Genomic DNA, 22,572 nt, shown 5'->3' on the forward strand with positions numbered 1-22,572 from the left:
CACCATTTTGGATAGTCCTATCCTTACTTTTTATTTAGATATAGACTACAACAACCTGGTAAATCCCAAAAGCTTTTCTTTAATTATTAATGAGCAACAGATGGATGCTAATTGTGCAGTAGATATTTTGGGGAATGCGCTATATATATATATATATATATATATATATATATATATATATATATATATAGTTTATTGAGTCTACCACATATATTCCTACCGTTAATCTAATCTAATCTGGACATCCTGTTTAGTATGTGTTTGGAGCTGCGCGAGGGGCTGTTGCTACGAGAAAGTGTACAGCAGGGGGATGATGGGCGGGGCTACGAAGAGAAGGGTGGCTGTTGCTATACGGAAGTGCTTGCAGAAGATCACAACCAGCCAATCACGGGCCGGCTATTCATAATAAACATGTAATCAAGCACACCACCCTTCTTAATAGAATAAATGGGTGGGTCACAACCGTAGGGCCAATCTGAGATGCATTTAATGCAGTATTTCTTTCTTTCTTTCTTGCTACAAATTGAAGCACAAGCTTCAGTTAAAAAAAAAAAAAGGAGTGTGCAACTGGAAAAGATACGCCCATTCCAGCATGGGAGTGTTTCAGTGTTTCAGGAAAATCCACGGGAGACCAGTTTATTCATGAAAGAGCAAAGCAGAGCATTTTAATCACGCCAGTGCAGTCAGAACATGAATCCAGTATACCAGGGAGAAAAAGAAATACTCTGACAATGCACTGGGATACTTTGAATTGCTCACAAGATTTTTACATTCTGTTACCACTTTAATAGTATGTAAAATTTACCACATCTACCGTATCTAGGATTGGAAAAGGATAACCATTGCAGCTGATCTGGTATCAGGTGTTGCAACGTTGCTAGGGTTTTATACACTGTATACATTGTTTTGGAGACATCTAACATGTTGGTTAGGTACCATAGTTGATCTTTAGTCCATGCCCAATTTGCATTAATTGTCTTATATCCCTTCAGTCAACTGTAATTTCTGACCACAAGACTGCTGTTTGCCAGACATTAGCTGGACATTGTTTGTTTGGCAGACTGTCCTCAATTCAGCAGTGATACTGAGGTATTTAAAAATCCCAGCAACACTGCTGTGCCTGATGTATGTAATGCACCTCCCAAGTAATCTATTCACTGGTGAACCTGTGATGGATGGGGCATAAGGTGCTGTGAGATTTTGCATAGTAACAGAAAACAAGACATCTACGAAGTGAAACGAAACGGTGATACACTTAAAGGTTAGTTTATTTTGATTCGTTACATAAAAAAGACAAAAGAACAAGATAACATATAACAAAATAACATGAAGAAAAAAGGGAAAATGGTTTGTGACTGGAAGAATACAGAGTAAGGTCCCAATTGAATTTCAACATGTTACAAAAGTAATAATAATAAATAACTTACAATGCATCCATCCATCCATTATCCGTAACCACTTATCCTGTGCAGGGTCGTGGGCAAGCTGGAGCCTATCTCAGCTGAGTATGGGTGAGAGGCAGGGTACACCCTTGACAAGTCACCAGGTCATCGCAGGGTTGACACATAGAGACAAACAACCATTCACACTCACGGTCAATTTAGAGCCACCAGTTAGCCTAACCTGCGTCTTTGGAGGAAACCCACGCAGACACGGGGCGAACATGCAAACTCCATACAGAAAGGCCCTTGTCAGCCACTGGGATTGAACCCAGGACCTTTTTGCTGTGAGGCGACAGTGCTAACCACTACACCACCGTGCTGCCCACTTACAATGTAAAAGTGTCAAAATATAAAAGAAAAAAACAACTTTACAATAAAGTGTACATGTTAAGAGAATTTGATTTTGGCCTCCTTGCAATGCCACAGCTGTATGGCTCAAAATGTATATATTCAGTAGAATTAAATGCCAGACAATCGTACACATACCACAAGAAAATTAACATGTTTTAGGTTTAAAAAGGCATTCAACTTTTATTTCTTCAAAGAAACAATATTCCTGTCACGCTGAATAATTATGTACTATCCGGACACACCAAAGAAAGACTGCACTCTCAGTTGAATGTAGTGTCTTCTACTTGTAGGTATGTCAACAAAGCAGCATTTTAAAATCTAAATCAATAAAATACTGTAAATAAATCTAAATATTTTGTAATATATAAAAGTATATATTTAAGATGAATTTGCTAGACATTAGATGTGTAGACACCATTTATACTATTTATGCTTTTTAATGCAGTGAAAATCTTATTTGAAATATGCTTTTGTATCAGGTTTATCTCACGACGTATACACGATTTCCTACCCACACATGATCTCGTATCACATATGATATGCATAGGTTAGTTACACTATTTAAAATGAACCAGAATAAATAATCTGAAAGACTGAGAGATCATTAGAAGGGAGCCTCCATGACAGAATAGCTATTGGCTGGCTATACTCTGATGCCTGTGTAATCTATTCATTCATTCTCAGCCTTTCAGGCTATGCTAGGCAAATGCTGAGAGGCTGTTATTGTAATGCCACACCAGAGCTGAAAGAGAGTGACTTTATTCAATTCATTACTGACTGCATGGCTTAATATTGTGGTCCTGGCTATCAGAGTCAGGATGGCCATCTCTTTCTGTTTGCTCAGCCAAAGCTGCATTTCAGTATTGGTAGAGGCTGAACTGACTGAGAGCCGTTTGGCATTGTGTCTCAGAATGCTTCTCTACAGAGAGAGCTGCATCAAGAGTTAACGTTTGAGTGGAGCCACAATAGACACTCCCTCATTGCTGCATTGACCACCTTGTCTCTGTATGAGATTATAAGATAAGGTCTGGCCAGACAGCAGCCTTTCTGTGACCTTTGTCTGTACCAACAAAAGGGAAGAAAACAACACAGAATTATTGAAATGGGAAAAAGAGTGGCAGATAACTACCAAGTACTCCTGTTGTACTGTTTTGACCATAAGCTCCAAAACATCCTCAAAAAAAAAGTCTCTGCTGAAAGTATTGGAACAGAAAAGCCAATTCTTTTGTTTCTCGTATACACTGAACACATTTGGGTTTGAGCTCGAAAGATGAATGAGATGACGGATCAGAATTTCAGCTTTCATTTACTGATATTTACATCTAGATGTGCTAAACAACTTGGTACATGGTACCGTTTGTTTGAACCCACCCATTTTTCAAAATGATCAAATATACTAGAACATGTGACTGATGGGTGTTTCTTGTTGTTCAGGTGTGTCCTCTTCGATTGGTTGAACAATTAATAGCTTTGAATATCTAGTCTTGGTTTGAGCCCTGGGTTTTGCCTGTAAAGATTGCATTTGTTGTTACAATGAGTAAGCCAACATGAAGACTAGAGAGCTATCTATGGGAGAAAAGCAAGTCATTTTGAAGCTGACAAAAGAGGGTAAATTAATCAGAGCCATTGCCCAAGTATTGGGCATAGCCAATACAACAATTTGGAATGTCCTGAAAAAGAAAGAAACCACTAGTGTCTAACAGCCAAATATCAAATAGGTTGGCAAAGGAAAACAGCAGCAGTTCATGACGGAAACACTGTAAGAGCTATGAAGAATATCACAAAATCAACAGTCAGTGACATCACCAACAACCTCCACAGGGCAGGGAAGAAGGTATCACAATCCACCATCTGAAGAAGACTTAGAGAGCAGAAATATAGAGGCCATACCACAAGATGCAAACCACTTATCAGTAGTATGAATTAGCAGGCCAGATTGGAATTCATGAATAAATACAGGGATGAGCCACAAAATTTCTGGAACAAAGATTAACCTCTACCACAGTGATGGAAAGGCCAAAGCGTGAAGAAAGAAAGGATCTGCTCATGATCCAAAGCATATTAGCTCATCAATCAAGCGTGGTGGAGGTAGTGTCATGGCTCAGGCTTCTGGAAAGGGCTTACTAATTTTTATTGATGTAACTCATGATGGTAGCAGCAGAATGAATTCAGAAGTCAACATAAGTATTCTGTCTCCCAGTTAACAGAGAAATGCATCCAATCTAATTGGGAGGAAGTTTATCATGCAGCACGACAATGACTCAAAACACACTGTCAGTACAATCAAGGACTTCATCGGGGGGTTTACACTGACAAGTCAACTATCAGACCTTATATAGAAATAAAATATTCTCCTGTTCCACACTCCAGCCCAGTCGGTGCCAGTAATGCACATTTTAGTTGGTTAGCTTTTTACCAGCACGTTAAGTGCCCGACTAGAGGGAGGAACATTTTGGACCATGTTTATTCTAACATCAAGCATGCTTACAGAGCTATTCCCGTCCCTCACCTACAGTAGGCCAGTAAGATCACCTCTCCCTGCTGCTCGCCCCAGCATACACCCCCCTCAGACGGAGATCACCACCAGCCATAAAGACTTTTACAACCTGGCCCGAGGCTGCACTCTCTCAGTTACAGGACTGTTTTGAACACACTGCATGGGATGTATTCAAACATGAGGACCTGTCAACATACACAGAGTCTGTCTTATCCTACATCAAGTTCTGTATCGAGAATGTTACTGTGGTGAAATGCATACGTGTCTTCCCCAATAAGAAACCCTGGATGACCGGCCATGTCCGCACGCTCCTCAGGGCCCGTGACTTAGCATTCAGTTCAGGTGACGGAGCTCTGTATAGTGCAGCCCGAGCTGATCTGAAGAGAGGAATAAGGGATGCTAAGGCGGATTATAAGAGGTAGATAGAGAACCATCTCTTAGACAACAATCCACGGCAGGTATGGCAGGGCATACAGAGCATTGGCAACTACAGAGGCCATGTAGTGACACCCAGAGGCTCAGATGTATTGCTGGTAGAGAAGCTGAACTGCTTTTTTGCATGCTTTGAGATACAACAGCACATAGCCACTCCACCGCTGCCTGCACCAACCCCTAGCCTCTCCTCACTGACTGTTGAGGATATGAGGTGGGTGCTCAGGGCAGTGAACCCCAGGAAAGCTGCTCGTTCAGACGGAGTGCTGGGGAAGGTGCTCAAGGCATGTGCTGACCAGCTCTCAAGAATTTTCACTTCCATCTTCAACCTCTCCCTGTCACAAGCTGTCATTCCATCCTGCCTGAAATCATCCACAATCATCCCTGTTCCAAAGAAACCTACCATAGACAGCCTCAAGGACTATCGCCCAGTCGCTCTCGCACCTGTCATCACAAAGTCTTTGAGAGGCTGGTTCAACATCATATGTCATAGCATAGACATCATAGCATGTCTCCCTCCCAGCTTTGACCTACATCAGTATGCCTACCGTGCAAACAGATCTACTAAAGACGCCATAGTCACAGCTCTGCACACTGCCCTATGCCATCTGGAGCAGCATGGGAGCTATGTGAGAATGCTCTTCGTAGACTACAGCTCGGCTTTAACACCATCATCCCAGACATACTAGTTGTCAAACTGCTGGACTTGGGCCTTCCCTCACTCACCTGTTCCTGAATAAAGGACTTTCTGACAAATCGCTCCCAGACAGTGAAACATGGCCTTCACTTTTCCTCCTCCCGCACATTCAGCACCGGCTCTCCCCAGGGCTGCATGTTGAGCCCCCTACTCTATTCTCTTTACACACATGACTGCACCCCTGCCTACCCTGGAAACACCATCATTAAATTTGCTGACGACACCACTGTGGTTGGGCTGATCTCAGGAGGTGATGAGATGAACTACAGGAACAAGGTCTTGACATCGACAGAGTGGTGCTCAACAAACAATCTGTTACTGAACACCTCAAAAACTAAAGAAATCATTGTCAACTTCAGGAAGAACAGGGCTGACCTCATCCTCCTCTACATCAATGGTGACTGTGTAGAGAGGGTCAACACCTTCAGGTATCTCGGCACCCTCATCTCTGTAGACCTCTCCTGGTCTGCAAACACCACGGCAGTTCTCAAGAAGGCCCAGCAACAACTACACTTCCTGAGGGTGCTCAGGAAGAACAACCTGGATAGTAAGCTGCTGGAGACCTTCTACAGATCCTGCATTGAGAGCCTGCTGACATACTGCATCTCTGTATGGTATGCCAGCTGCACTGAAGCAGACAGGAAGAGGCTGCAGAGAGTGGTTAAAACAGTGCAGAAAGTCGTCGGCCACTTTCTCCCCACCTTGGATGACATCTACAACTCTCAATGCCTCACCAGAGTGAGAAATATTGCTAAGGACAGTTTTCACCCGAGCCATCATTTGTTTGACCTGCTGTGCCTTCTGGGAGGCGCTACAGGTGCATCAGGTCCAGGACTAACAGACTCAAGAACAGTTTTATCCCTAGAGCCATAATCCTGCTGAATGCTAACATGCACTAACCCCATTCCTTGTTGACTGTTCCATATCATTTATTATCTATCATTAGTTATCTACCTCGATAGTGCAGTAATAACAAATGCACTATGCACTTTGCTTCTTTTTTTTTTGGTAGATGTACAGTGGTTGAAAGTTTGTGAACCCTTTAGAATTTTCTATATTTCTGCATAAATATGACCTAAAACAACATCAGATTTTCACACAAGTCCTAAAAGTAGATAAAGAGAACCCAGTTAAACAAATGAGACAAAAATATGATACTTGGTCATTTATTTATTGAGGAAAATGACCCAATATTACATATCTGTGAGTGGCAAAAGCATGTGAACCTTTGCTTTCAGTATCTGGTGTGACCCCACTTGTGCAGCAATAACTGCAACTAAACGTTTCCGGTAACTGTTGATCAGTCCTGCACACCGGCTTGGAGGAATTTTAGCCCATTCCTCCGTACAGAACAGCTTCAACTCTGGGATGTTGGTGGGTTTCCTCACATGAACTGCTCGCTTCAGGTCCTTCCACAACATTTCGATTGGATTAAGGTCAGGACTTTGACTTGGCCATTCCAAAACATTAACTTTATTCTTCTTTAACCATTTTCTGGTAGAACAACTTGTGTGCTTAGGGTTGTTGTCTTGCTGCATGACCCACCTTCTCTTGAGATTCAGTTTATGGACAGATGTCCTGACATTTTCCTTTAGAATTTGCTGATATAATTCAGAATTCATTGTTCCATCAATGATGGCAAGCCGTCCTGCCCAGATGCAGCAAAACTGGCCCAAACCATGATACTACCACTACCACGTTTCACAGATGGGATTAGGTTCTTATGCTGGAATGCACTGTTTTCCTTTCTCCAAACATAACGCTTCTCATTTAAACCAAAACGTTCTATTTTGGTCTCATCCATCCACAAAACATTTTTCCAATAGCCTTCAGGCTTGTCCACGTGATCTTTAGCAAACTGCAGATGAGCAGCAATGTTCTTTTTGGAGAGCAGTGGCTTTCTCTTTACAACCCTGCCATGCACACCATTGTTGTTCAGTGTTCTCCTTTTGTAACCTTTTCCAGCCTGATGAGCATCAACAACGCTTTTTCTGAGGTCCTCAGAAAAGACAGATCAGACTTTTGATAGATCCCTGTTCTTTAAATAAAACAAGGTGCCCACTCTCACCTGATTGTTATCCCACTGATTGAAAACACCTGACTCTAATTCCACCTTCAAATTAACTGCTAATTCTAGAGGTTCACATACTTTTGCCACTCACAGATATGTAATATTGGATCGTTTTCCTCAATAAATAAATGACCAAGTATAATATTTTTGTCTCATTTGTTTAACTGGGTTCTGTTTATCTACTTTTAGGACTTGTGTGAAAATCTGATGATGTTTTAGGGCAGGGGTTTTCAAATGGCCCTTTTCCACTACCCTTTTTCAGCTCACTTCAGCTCGCTTCAGCTCACTTCAGCCTGACACGGCTCGCGTTTCGACTACCAAAAACCAGCACGACTCAGCTCGCTTCAGCCCTGCTTAGCCCCTAAAACTCGCACCGTTTTGGAGTGGGGCTGAAGCGAGCCAAGCCGTGCCGAGTGAGGCTGGGGGCGTGAGGAGACACTCCCCTGTGCACTGATTGGTGAGGAGGAGTGTCCTCACATGCCCACACACGCCCCGCGAGCGCGCTGGGATCTGTAAACACCGCAAACCCGGAAGGAGAAGAATTACGAGAATTTCTGAAGCCTTATGCGCCTCGCCTCATCTATATGCTCTTGCCAGTATCTGTTGGCGTTGTCGGTGACAACAAGCCACAGCACCAAGACCAGCAACACTAACGACTCCATGTCCTCCATGTTTATTGTTTACTATTCGGGTCGTGAGACTACCGCTTAAAAGATCACTGATGTCACTGTTTGCGCTGCTTAACGACATCACCTGACGTCCACCCACTTTCGCTAACTCCACCCAATGTGTCCACCCACTTCCATCCAGCACGGTTCAGCGCGGTTGTAGTCGAAATGCAACTCCAACAGCCCCGCTCAGCCCAACTCAGCACGGCACGGCTCAGCCCGACTCAGCCGCGTTTGTAGTGGAAAAGCGGCAAAAGTGTGGGAGAGTCAGCCCCCCTCAGACAGCAAATAAACAACAGCGCCCCCTTACAATTTTTGTTGTTGCTATACTTAATGTTCCATTCGTATTTTTAAAAAATGGTTGTTGTACACATTTTTATTTTTTCCTTTTACACATTTTAAACATCTGTGCTTTTTGAAAACATTTTTTTACACATTTTAAACATCTGTGCTTTTTTTAAAAACATCTTGTTTTACACATTTTAAACATCTCATAGCATCGTTAGCTAGCACCTCTTGGCAGACAACACACTGTGGCAGTGGAGCATCTTCAGATCCAGTCCATGAAAATCCAAACTTTAAATAATCGTGGTCATACTTCCTTCTTTTTTTGCTTGGCCCAGACTCTGTCTCCTCACTCACTGTAGCTTTAGGTACTAAAAATCGATCCATTCTGTCTCTGGCAAAGGCTAGCTGAAGTTCGCTAAATGTCCGCAATAGTAACTTATTCTGGTTTATTTTTCCTCACGTTGTGCCCCCCCCTGAAGAACTCTGGCGCCCCCTAGGGGAGGCACGCCCCACACTTTGAAAAGCCCTGTTTTAGGGCATATTTATGCAAAAATATAGAAAATTCTAAAGAGTTCACAAACTTTCAAGCACCACTGTATGTTGTGTGTGTTGTATGTTTTGGGTACTCTTCTATATTATGTGGTCTTGTGGGTGTTTTTCTTTTTTTTTGCTGTTCTATTCCTCTGTGGTCTTGTTCTATTTTTATGTGGTCTTGCAATTGAAGGTTAGCTTTTAATTTCGTTGTACTTGGTACAATGACAATAAATTCTGATTCTGTTTGCCAACTGCCAAAAAACTGCCAAAAAACAAAAAACTGCCAAAAAAGAAGAAACCCCCCCAATAAAAAAGTAACAAAATATGGAATAAAAGTATTTGATTGGAAGAACGTATCTGTTTTTATTTTTCAAGAATTATTATTATAGAATTTTTCATAAATTGCTACTGTCATTTTGCCGGTTTGTTTACATTCTAAGCGGAAATTATTTTGTCAGACGTTTTGTATAAAGGTTTTATTTATTTATCACATTTGCTAAAAATAAAAATGCTCTGTTTCTCAAAATCCAGTGAATGTGGATAGAAGAAAACAGTTATTCCACTCAATCTCATCGTACATGGCTTACAGCCACCTTGGCGCTACATGCCTCATCGGCTATCAGCCCGTGTATGACTCGATTTTGTGGAATAACTGTTATATTTATATAGCGCACACCCCCTAGCTGATGATCGAAGGATCAAATGAAATGTAATGTATAGCTTCCATTTGTACTGACCCAGTCAACTGGTCTGAGAGCATCGAAACCTCAAGCTATGAATATCTAATAACGCTATAATGAAATGTGCTTTTAATATTGAAGACATGCCAAAGAACCCACTACAAATGTATCTTCAGCATCCTTATTACTTTCACCTGACAAACTAATCTTTTAGCTTGGAAAATCCCACAGTGCCATGCATGTTTGGTATTTAAGTCCATCGGGGAAGCTGCCAACAGATATGAGTTGTTATTTTGGTAAAGCAATTCAATCTAGACAGTGTATTTTTCTATTAATTGCATACATTTCAACATTTTATTATTTTTTGCAATATTTGCCATTTTTTTTATATTCACAAGTTATGTTTAGCTTACTTGCAACTGTACCATTTAGGACATAATATACTTTAGAGTTTTTTTGCAAGAAGGCTGAAAACTTGTTGTTCTTTTCGTCATTTACCCCCAAGCTCAACAACTGTGCAGCCATCTGTCCATAGAAAACTGCCTCTGGTATAGTATCCATATGAAGTCTCCAAGTGGAACAAATAATAAAATGAGTCTCTGATGATCCTTGCACTTGGGTCTAAGGCATTACACAGGGTCACTTTGAAGTAACAAACAGATGAAACCAGACAAAGTTTGGAATGTTCTTAAAGTAGACTATAATATTTGAGTTAGGGATGTGATGGTAGATCAGTATGATGGTATACCATTAAAAGAATATTTAAAATAGCTATAGCATTGCTATCATGCTACTGGGTATGTGACATCACATTTCCATGTGTAGCAAAACATGTAAAGAGAATTGTATACTTTTTAAACTGTATACATGCCTGGTAAAATTTCTGCATTTCTCCATTATATTATAGGCTATACAAAGATAAGAGCAGCTCTCTTAAGTCCATTTTAGAAGTGTTCCTGACAAAATAATTTAATACTGGCACAGACGCCGTAATGTTATATGCCATTAAATGCTATCCTGTTTGAAAATGTGAACCTGTAAGAGGATACTGTGATATACCCAAACTTTGATATTGGATTCTGTGGTTATTGCACTGTTGCACCCCTAATGTAAATACAGTGGAACAAATATCTATAAAGGTCAGAAACTGTCAGGATTTACTGAGAGTCACAGTTGTGAATGTCTGTAAGTAGGAAGTTTTTTTCTGCCATGTAAGCAGTAACAAAGCAGAATTTGTTGTTGTCTTTATCCTTCCCCTTTAAACATAGATAGTAAATTACTATCTTATGTGCTAAAGATTTATGCTGTGCAAAGATTTGAAAAAGACTTGAGACTTGGAAAAACTTGGGTCCAAAAGGTTCAACTGAGTCCAAAGACGACGACAAAGGAACCGGTGAAGGCATTAGAGGCATCAGGTACCAAAGTATGTACATATACGGTACCTTCAAGTGTGCCGTACATGGCCATGGCCTTAAAGGCTATCATGCAAAGAAGTCATCCCTACTCCAAGACCAGCATAAAAGAAAAAAAATAGTGAAGTTTGCAGGAATGTTCTCTGGTTCAGTGAAACAGAAAGTAAATGGTTTGTCCACAGTGATCAGTACTATGTATGGAGAAAAAGGGAGGTCTTTTAATCTGAAGAACACCATACCAATGTTGAAGAATGGGAGTTCATCATGTTGTGGGGATGTTTTCCTAGAAAAGGGACTAGTCCACTTCAGAAAATAGATAGCATCATGAAGAAGGAGGATTTTTTAGAAATACTGAATCAACACCTAAAGGCATCAGTCAGAATGTCACAACTGGGTCTGGAGGCCAACAAAACTGACTGAGTTATACCAGTTCTGTAAGAAGTAATGGGCAAAAATTCAGGCAAAGGAAAATGCCAAGCTTGTTGAAGACTACCCCAAGCATTTGATTTAAATTAAGCAATTAAATGTCAATGCCACCAAATACTATTCAAGTGTATGTAAATATTTGACCTACTTAAAATCTGCTATAGTATATAAAAGCTGAACTAAATTTGTCTTGTAGCCATTATTTTGAAATTACTTTTTATGAATATAAAGTAGATACCCTAATTGACCTAATGCAGGAAATGGATGTTAACATGAAATGTGTGGCGTTGTGAAAAACTGAGATTGAATATCTTTAGTCTAGGTGTATGTAAACTTAAACTCTATATCTGGTAGGAAATTCAGACTTTTAAATTCATAACAAACACTATTTTTCTCTCTTAGCTCTTTCTGTCCTCACTCAGTAGTGGGGAAAAAAAGAAACAAAATCAGGTGGGCGGGCTCTCATATAGAAAACATTCTATTGTCATTTCCTCTAAATTGAATCAGACCAATCCTAAAAACACATACACTGTAAAATCTTATTTGCTGAGTTCACTCAAGTGTTTCTCGGAAATCGAATGCCAGGGGTTCATTTGAGGTAAATGATCTGCTTTTGCATAAGTTACATAACTAAATTAAGGAAAATAGGAGTTAATACAATCAGTTTCCAATCTCAATAAACTCAATGCATCATGACCCATTATCTTCTCATGGTTAGTAGGCAAAAAGGAGTACTAAAAAAAAAAAGACAAAACATCTACAAGGTAAGAGCCCATCATCTTTAACAGTCAAGCCTGTTGATGCAATTCACTTTAATATACAATTATATCAGTGCTTCATAGCTAAAGATAAAGTAATGCACAGAAGTGTAAAGCCCAAAATGCATTTTAAAGACACCAGTATAATCTTCATCTCAGTTGTTAGCAATGTAAGCAATATTTAACACGTTTTAACACAGACACATTGGGATGTTTAGAGATCCTACCCTGCATACGAGCAAATCTTATCTTATAAACCATGGTCAGAGATCCACAAAAACAGTGATCACTGTAATACTTTTATGGTTCTTTGGATTGAGGGCGCTTAGCTTCCTAAAATTTTCTGCTTGGAAACCTTCCTAGGAAATGAACACTCAACTGAAGGGCTTGATATAGAACTTTAGAGAGTACCTCCAATTTAGGGACTCTCCAGCCCTTTGTCCTAAAGGTGTACAGAATTTTAATGCAATAAGTGAGTGTGTCTGTGAATATTTGTGTTAGTAATCTGGTGCTCTCTATGGTGTTGAAACCCATATAGCTGATGGATAGAATGAGCTTCTTTTTGCTCACACCATTCACTCCTAATGCTACTACAAGAAAACCAGAAATACTAGAATACTATTGAGTGGGTTGTACTTGAAATCTGTCTCTGTGTAGGTGTTTGGATGAATTAACAGGCTGTAAATGTTACTCTCAGTGCTTCATTCACTAAAAAATTAAATAAAGCCAGTCATAGCCTTTTATACATACACATAGGGAATATAAATGATTGCAATTTGCAGAGTATCTATTACAATGTACTGCTACAGCATGATGCAGCATAAGCCCCCAGTGTAGTTTCAGCCAGCTTAGCTGCTGAACACAACACTTACAACCCCCTGGTGGGTTAAACACAAGTATATCCAGAATCGTGTCCACTGTTTAGGCTGTACATTATGTTTGCGCAGTGATTCTATACAGGCTGCATATGAGTAACTTAAAAGTAATTTCCTCCAGACTGTCTCTCCTCATTGTTCCTTTCTACCTCCCTTCCCCCTCTTCATTCCTTTCTCCCCACCCTTCCTCTCGCTTACTCTGTCTCTCCTAAGCTCAAGCTCTATCCTGTTCTCTTTAGGCTGCGTCACAGTGATGCTCTTACTGTTTAACACACACAGTGCCTCAGTGGGTGACTTCACCATCTACTGAATCATTACCACCCAGCAGAGCCCCGCTAATATCAACGACTATGAACTGTTATGAATCAGCCTTTGAATAGACAATGCCATTTCCGGAACATTCTATGTGCAGAAAAGAGCACCATCACATCCTTCACCTAGTCAATATTAGCCCTATTGTAACTGAGTGCAAAGTGCTACAGCAATGCATTTTTGAAGGTCACCACTGACCACTGATCAGCCATGACAGATTCTCCATGGAGATTTCATAAGACGATCCAAGAGTGTTTCCCCCCCCTCTACCTGTCTCTCTGCCTGTTGCACTATAAAAAGATGTGTTGGACCTCAATGCTACTTTGACAGCAATACCTGCTTATTTACTGACTCTTTCCATTTTTGATGAACAGAAATATTTAGAATGGGCTTCAGGAAGAGTTGTGTCAATGCTACACTGGATTCTTGACCATATTTATAGGAATAGTCAAACAAAACTCATTATTCATGTTTAAGGATCCCCTCAAATCCAAAAAGGAATTCTAGTCATTGTAGTAATTGGGAAAGGTGACAGTTAATATTTCACATTGTACATTCCTAGCAACAAACTTCTGGTTATAAGCATAGCTATTTCTCAGACTCGAGATAGAGTGAATCATATTTTTGTTGCAAGCATGGAGAGTTCACTGAATCACAAATTGCACTGCTGAGTGTACTGTGTTTTAACAAATCACATCATAAACTGATGATTCACAGGATTCTCCCAGCAGCCTGCTGGGTATCAAACTGCTTCATACTTTTAATAACAGTTAGATTAAATATATTTAAAGCCTTCATCTCAGTGCATGGTCCAAAAAGCCAAAACAAATTCTCCAAGGCATGACCTTCTCAGATATAGAGAAGCTCCTGCCACTTTGCAAGCTCAAAATGACATCTGCAAACACACTGCCTGGCTAAAAAAAAAAAAAAGTCACTCTAATATAAATAATAAAAACTCTAATATTTCGTTGGAGCACCTTTAGCTTTGATTACGGCGTGCATTCACTGAGGCATTGTTTCAACAACGTTATGCAACGTCGCAACATTTATTTCCATCCAGAGTTGGGTTAATTTTTCACTGAGATATTGTATGGATTACGAGAGAGTTAAAACACTTAGTAAAGTCTTTTCCAGCACATCCCAAAGAATTTCAGTGGGGTTAAGGTCAGGTCCTTCTGGTGGCCATTTCATGTGTGAACATGATTGCTGATGCTCCCTGAACTACTCTTTCACAATTTGTGCCCAGTGAATCCTGGGATCATAGGATTCTCCTGCTGCTTAGTACTTTTGTCAATACTTTTGTACTGCTTGTCATCCTGGAATATGCCGGTGTCATCAGGGAGAAAAAAAAAACATTGATGGGATAATCTAGTCAATCAGTACATTCAGGTAGTCAACTGACTTCATTTTATTGCCACATTACATTGCTGAGCTGCAACCTGACCAACTGAAGCAACCCCAGATCATAACACTGCCTCCAGAGGCTTGTACAGTGGCCACTATGCATGATGGGTGCATCGCTTCATGTGCTTCCCTTCTTACCCTGATGCACCCATCACCCAGGAACAGGGTAAATCTGGACTTATCAAACCACTTGACCTTTTTCCATTGCTCCAGAGTCCAATCTTTATGCTCCCTAGCAAATTGAAGCTGTTTTCCCCAATTTCTTTCTTTCTTTCTTTCTTTCTTTCTTTCTTTCTTTCTTTCTTTCTTTTTTTTTAATGGCCACACAGCTGTTTAGCCCTAATCCTCTGGGTTCTCGTCACATTAGTGCATGGGAAAATGCTCTTATATTCACTGTTAAATGTAGCAATTTTTAAAAAATGATTCAACTTCAAGTGTTTAGGTGATCTCCAATCATGATCATGCTGAAATTTTTTCAGACTACATTTTTTTCCACAAAGTTGACCACTATCTTTCCAGGTTTTAATAATGCCTTGGGCAGGATTTAACCCAATTCCAGGAATTTCAGCAGTTTCCTTCATTTTCTTTGCTTGATGCAGGCCAATAATTTGACCCTTCTGAAATACAGTAACATCTTTTCCTTGACCATGGGATACGTCTTCCAACATGGTTGTGAAAGAAATGAGAAGCTACTCAGTGTATCAGTTAGGGTTAAAAGAATTATTGCCAGCTGAAACACATTAATCACTGCAGTAATTATCTTTGCTTATTTAAATCCAAATGGCAACCTTTTTTTGGCCTGACAGTGTATATTGCTAACTTTAGTCCAAAAAACACAAAGCCTGTTAAACAGATCCAAACATCAAGGAGAGAAAAATATCCATGCGTCTGTAATGCTTGGGTGTGTTATTATGAGATACTTTACATACAGCCATTAATTCATACCACTTTATACCTTAGATCAGTGGGTTTAAGTGGTCATATTAGCAGCTGCTGTGAGTAAAAGCGGCATATTTTAAAATAAATAGCTACACTCAACATTCTCTGATTATATTTATATCCTGATTCTGTATGTATACTGATATTTATATTCCAAATTCTGTGTTTTCTCTTTCCATCTCATTTGTAATGTCTATTTTGAAACTGTTGTACACTAATCAGCCATAACATTATGACCACTGACAGGTGAAGTGAATAACATTGAACATCTCATTACAATGGCACCTGTCAAGGGGTGGGAGCAAGAGACCAGTCAGTTCTTGAAGTTGATGTGTTGGAAGCAGGAAAAATGGGCAAGCATAAGGATCTGAGTGACTTTGACAAGGGCCAAATTGAGATGGCTAAATAACTGAGTCCGAGCATCACCAAAATGGCAGATCTTGTGGGGTGTTCCCAGTATGCAGTGGTTTGTACCTACCAAAAGTGGTCCAAGGAAGGACAACCGTGAATCAGTGACAGGGTCATGGGTGTCAAAGGCTGATTGATTCACATGGGGCACGAAGGCTAGCCCATATGGTCCAATCTAACAGAAGAGCTATTGTAGCACAAACTGCTGAAAAAGTTAATGCTGGCTAAAACCTTTTTCAACAGTTTGTGCTACAGTAGCTCTTCTATAGGTTTGGGCCATATGGGCTAGGCTTTGTGCACCATGCAAATCAATAAGCCTTCGACACCTATGACCCTGTCGCCGGTTCACCTTCCTTGGACCACTTTTGGTTGGTACTAACCACTGCATACCGGGAACACCTCACAAGATGTGCCATTTTGGAGATGCTCAGACCCAGTCATCTAGCCATCACAATTAGGCCCTTGTCAAAGTCGCTCAGATCCTTACACTTGCCCATTTTCCCTGCTTCCAACACATCAACTTCAAGAGCTGACTGTTCACTTGCTGCCTAACATGTTCCATTGTAATGAGATAATCAATGTTATTCACTTTTCACCTGTCAGTGGTTTTAATGTTGTGGCTGAGCGGTGTATGATATATAGGAGCAATGGTTTAAGGATCACTGAAGAGTTTCAAAATAAGTTTTATCCAACGAAAATGACTATTTATATGGCAGGTCTATAAAAATCTACTTGACTGGATAACCTGATTTTTACTGGCAGCCAAGGAAATAATTCCCGATACTCAGAAACCTGAATCAGTGAAGCGATGACATTTAGCTACATAAGACTACTTCCGGTGGCACAGTGGTGTAGTGGTTAGCGCTGTCGCCTCACAGCAAGAAGGTCCGGGTTCGAGCTCCGTGGCCGGCGAGGGCCTTTCTGTGCGGAGTTTGCATGTTCTCCCCGTGTCCGTGTTTCCTCCGGGTGCTCCGGTTTCCCCCACAGTCCAAAGACATGCAGGTTAGGTTAACTGGTGACTCTAAATTGACCGTAGGTGTGAATGCGAGTGTGAATGGTTGTCTGTGTCTATGTGTCAGCCCTGCGATGACCTGGCGACTTGTCCAGGGTGTACCCCGCCTTTCGCCCGTAGTCAGCTGGGATAGGCTCCAGCTTGCCTGCGACCCTGTAGAACAGGATAAAGCGTCTAGAGATAATGAGATGAGATGAGACTACTTCCACCTATCCTCTCTCACACACACACAGCAGAAAAAGACACTGTCAAACACTTAAGATGCGTCTGACGTGCTGGATTATTAACTATAACAATAAACTTAATGAAACAAACAAACAAAAAAAACCCATTAAGCATAGGCTGTCCAGATTTACGTTCTTTACTCTCTGTTCTCTGCTGAAGGCCGTGAATTTTTACTGATGTTAGTTAATGGCAGCACCCCCTGTTCAGATACAAAGTACCTCCTGAGGAACTCGGATATTTTTGTCACTTTCCCTATCAATATTGCATTATGTCTGCTATATTAGGGTACAAGCTGCATCACGACACCTGCTGACCCTAGTGAATCTATGATCTCCTCTTTCACAGCTTAGCATCCTCAAGTCACTATGAAGCCATTATGCTGTAAAACAGTTTGACATAAATTTCCCACAATAACAGTTTATGAATCTTGTAAAAAAAAAAAAAGATGGTTTATTTATAAAACTAAAGTTTATGCTTAAATCCTATATGACCAGATTGAGTGAAAAAAAAACCCAATCATTTTTCATTTTACCAACATAAACTGTTATAAATTATGGGGTGAGGATGTAAAAATATAATAAATAGACATAAAGCACTGACTCATCGAGGAAACATGATTGATTAAGGATCAGACTGAATGAAGACCTTTGAATTACACATTCTGTCACACATTATTCAGTACCTTGCTATAGAGAACCAGCTCTTTCTTTCAAGTGGTTTTAGAAGCGAGTGATGAGTCATAGCCCACCGTTAGGAGAAAAGTGGCCAGGATGCATTTCTGACCAGCACTCAGGGACATAGGCCTTAGTGACTAATCTGTATTAAATTCAGTCCCAAAAGAGAAAGTCATTAAAAGACCTAAATACAGCAGCATTTCAGGAGAGCCTTAATTAAAAGGCACTTAACAGGGTTTTAATGATGTCTTATGCCATACATGCTTTCATGAACTTCAGCACCATAATTGCCACCAAATAAAAATTGCCTTAGGAAAATACAGTTTATGTTTCATTACATAGTAATTAGCGATGTTACATAGTTCATGGTGCTACCTTTATGAACAGACGAATGTTCTAATCATCCTGATGTTCTGTATATCAGACTGTATAATAATTTGAAAGTTATCACTAATTATACTTTGGAAAGAAATACTCCTAATTCCACTCAAATTCTGTGTGAACAGTGTTCAGTTAAATTCTACATCAGATCTGTGTAAAAGCTGAAGAAAATAAAAATCATCTATTTTAAGGTATTTGCTGGCAGCAGCCCAAGAGTCTTCCTACGTGCACTATTGTTCATTATGACTCCTTGTTCTCTGACATTTTTCACCTGTTGTCTCTGTCATTCAGTCCAGCTTTTCTTGCAAATGGGCTCATCTGCTTTTTTTTTTCTTTAATATTGACAAAATGCACAAGAATGTAGCAGGAGGTCCTCTGTGAACCCAACCGAAGGCAATTTAATGAGAGAATCCAGACTAAGAATAATAACTGTAAGGTCCTCAGGAACCAAGCTTAAAAAAATGATATTTATGCTCAAGATATTGCCTGTACTTATTCAAGAGCAGAGAACTTATCAGCAGTCTCAAGATCAAGAGCCATGATGAATATATGACATAAAGCTAGAAATGATGACGGACATGTTTAGCCTGATTGCATGATTCATTATAAGATGCGACATACTGTTAACCTCATTATGCGATTTTCCCTCAACCTGGAGCTCCTACAGGAGAAAGAACAACAACTATCAAAGAACTTTTCTGTTTTGATAACAGCAAGCACTTAAAACTTTCCTCCAGCGCTGCAGCAAGTCTTTAGCACACAAAGTATATGAGAAATTTTTGGCACATGGAGTTTAAGCTTTGTAATGAATTATCTCTTAGTTGAGGGAGAAACTGATGCATTACCAACATTACCTTATACTAGCGTAAGTCAATGAGAACCAAGAGTCATTATCAAACCTCAGAAGATTTACTCCATTACTCTCTTTCTCTCAGCTTCTTTCTAATCACTTCTGGCATCTGTGGGTTTTTTTTCTTTCTGGCACTTATTAATTATAATATCTATGAACCAGACATAATCAAATGCATAATTTTCAGGGAAATGCAGAATAACCTTCTAGACAAACAAAAGAATGGCACATTGCACAGAAATATTAGCTGCTAATCATAGTTCCCCGAGAATAATACAGATTAAATGGCTTTCTGTGAGTCATGCACACCCCTGAAAAATGTCTCGTATGAAATATATGAAGCTGACTCTCACTAGGGGTGACATTAATACTAGGTCTGCTTGCCAGACTGTTGAACAAAGTCACTTTCCAGGGTATTTTTTGCTCACTGGCTTATCACTTTTGTGATAGATGTGAACAACATAATCAAGCAGAAACTGCAGTGTTACCCAACCACATCTCTTCTGTTGGTCACACTCTGAAATAAGCCGTACTTATCAAGTCTAGGGGAAAGAGACTGTGCATGCCTACATACTCAGACTAACAAACTGAGATGGATTACAATTGTGTCTTTGTGCTGGACACCTGCTGAGTGTCAAGTGTGCCAGAACAAGAGGGCCTTGCTTCATTACCACTGAGGTCACAACCAGGATTAAATGGGATGGCCATGACTTAGATTTAGATTAATAGTATAGAATATGATTTACAAAACAACAACAAAACCATATGCCAAGTAATAAACAATCTTGCTTCAAATTGCTCAGAACAACCCGTTTTAGGAGAAAGAGCAAGTATATGATTGACTAAAACTTCATTAAGGTTTGCTACAAAATAAGTAAAGGAGACATACTGTATATGGGATGTGTGTTGCACATCGGACAGACTGATAGATAAAAATGATGTAGATAGCACGATATGGACATCTGTCAGAAAAAGTGCTCTCCAGTGAGTGAAGCCCAATTTCCACCCATCCTCATCCCGACTGACTTATTACATTCAATCCTCCATCCTTATAGAGGCAACAATGCACAGTAGGCAAGTGATAACAAATAGCATCAGACATCAGATCCCCAGCCATTCTTGTAGCTTAATATATAACCATTATTGTTTAGGCTATTTACTGAACAAACCTGATCTTATATTAGGATAGATGATAGCCTGTGGCACTACAGAAAGACAAAGGATATGCCTCTGTCTCTTCACTGAAAATACAAAGCAACACAACCCATTCTGTCTGCTTCATCATGGACCCAGAGAGTGACATTCATAATGCAATCATATTATTCTTGTGCTTGAATCAGATGTGCATTGATTTGTGTTTATGCAAAGCCTGAGATCGAGGATCAGCCTGGTGATTTCATTTAGCCTCTTCCAACGTTCACGCGCTCGCCTTCCGTTTCGCAACATCAGCACCACTTAAGTGAAAGCCTCTTTAACACCGGAGAGAGAGAGGGAGAGAGTCTCCATTGCGCGCAGAAACTGAAACAGCGCTCGTGTTAATGGCATCCTTAGACAATAATAAATCGCATTATAGCTCACCTGCACTGTGTGTGGGATCGATGCCCGACTCGCTGAGGATGTTCGGGTCACTTTGAGACCTGCCTCTGTGCAGCATGCATTTATCGTCTGAGGAAGCCATGGAGGACGCGCTACAGCGCAGGAATTAGAAATAAAAACGTGTGGAGCTGTAAGAGGCAATCAAGGTCAGCTCACTGAGAAGGTGAAGGCGAAGAGACTCGATCCAAGCATCCGGCGAGCATGCTTGCACTGGAAGAGCAGGCAGTGTGTGTGTGTGTGTGTGTGTGTGTGCGTAAGGGAGGGGGGTGTTGATGCGCTCCTGTAGATTGGGGCAGGGAGAGTGCACAGATTTCCATGAACTGCTATTGCTGTATGAGTAACACTAATACGACCCTGGTTTATATTTTGATGGGCTTTTATTAATGGGGTGTTTTATTTAAATGGCATATTCCATATGTGTGCAATTGAAATAACCCGACATCATCCCAGTGGTAACAGGGTGACACTGCAGCCAGAGGCTTGGATTACAGTTGAGCATGATAATGAATAGACAGTGGTGTTCAGAGTACAGTGAGACTAATCGTTGATTGAATGTGTTATTGTATCCATATTGTCAAAAGATTTTAGCAATAGACAGGCAGGTATTTTAAACCCAAGATGATTCATCTGCTGTTTCAATATTGTTGTTGTTGTTGGTGGTGGTGGTAGTGTTGGGGTGGTTTATTTTTGTTTGTTTTTTGTTTTGCTATATTCCTATTCTATTTAATCTTGAGAAAGACGAAAAATCATAGACATTTAGAATGAGACAAGAAAGAATCCATCCATCCATCCATCTCCCTCCCTCTGTGATGTTGACCATTTTCACTGCTTTGTACAAAAGGTCACATTTTCCTCATGCCTAAGCGAAACATGTGTTCAGAGACACTCAGATGGATTTTTATCTAAAATGAATCATAAGGTTTTGCACAAACTTGTGGAGTCCATGTCAGCTTCAGTGAGTACTGTTATTACAGGAAAAAAAAATGGGTGAGGGGACATGCCAAATACTAAGAAAAAAAAACCCTCCATGTAAAATTCATGTAAAAATTTCAAAGATTCTACTTTAAAATAAAACTTTTTCACTAGTGGTCTCAGACCTTTGTTTGTTTTTTCTGTAACCACTTATCCCATGCAGGGGGCAAGCTGGAGCCTATCTCAGCTGACCATGGGTGAGAGGCAAGGTACACCCTGGACAAGTTGCCCGCTCATCGCAGGGCTGACACACACATAGAGACACAAACAACCATTCACACTCACTTTAAAGCCACCAATTAACCTAACCTGCATATCTTTGGACCGTGGGAGGAAACCCACGCAGACAACATGCAAACTCTACACAGAAAGGCCCTCGTCGGCTGCTGGGTTCGAACCCAGAGCCTTCTTGCTGTGAGGTGAGAGTGCTAACCACTACACCACCGTGCCACCTTCAGACCTTTGGACCCCACTATCTCATCTCATCTCATCTCATTATCTCTAACCACTTTATCCTGTTCTACAGGGTCGCAGGCAAGCTGGAGCCTATCCCAGTTGACTAAGGGCGAAAAGCGGGGTACACCCTGGACAAGTCGCGAGGTCATCACAGGGCTGACACATAGACACAGACAACCATTCACATTCACACCTACGGTCAATTTAAAGTC

General features: G+C 40.5%; 1 protein-coding gene across 1 annotated transcript in view; it reads right to left on the bottom strand.

The window, feature by feature from the left end:
* The window catches only part of phactr3a (phosphatase and actin regulator 3a), a 43,547-nt gene extending 22,533 nt beyond the window's left edge, over nucleotides 1–21,014 (bottom strand). Inside the window, exon 1 of the mRNA XM_060936670.1 lies at nucleotides 20,915–21,014. Coding sequence (XP_060792653.1) covers nucleotides 20,915–21,014 — 100 coding nt within the window. The remainder of the gene's footprint in view (nucleotides 1–20,914) is intronic.
* Nucleotides 21,015–22,572: the final 1,558 nt, after the last annotated feature.

Source organism: Neoarius graeffei, chromosome 13 (assembly GCF_027579695.1).
Source record: "Neoarius graeffei isolate fNeoGra1 chromosome 13, fNeoGra1.pri, whole genome shotgun sequence".
NCBI lineage: Eukaryota > Metazoa > Chordata > Actinopteri > Siluriformes > Ariidae > Neoarius > Neoarius graeffei.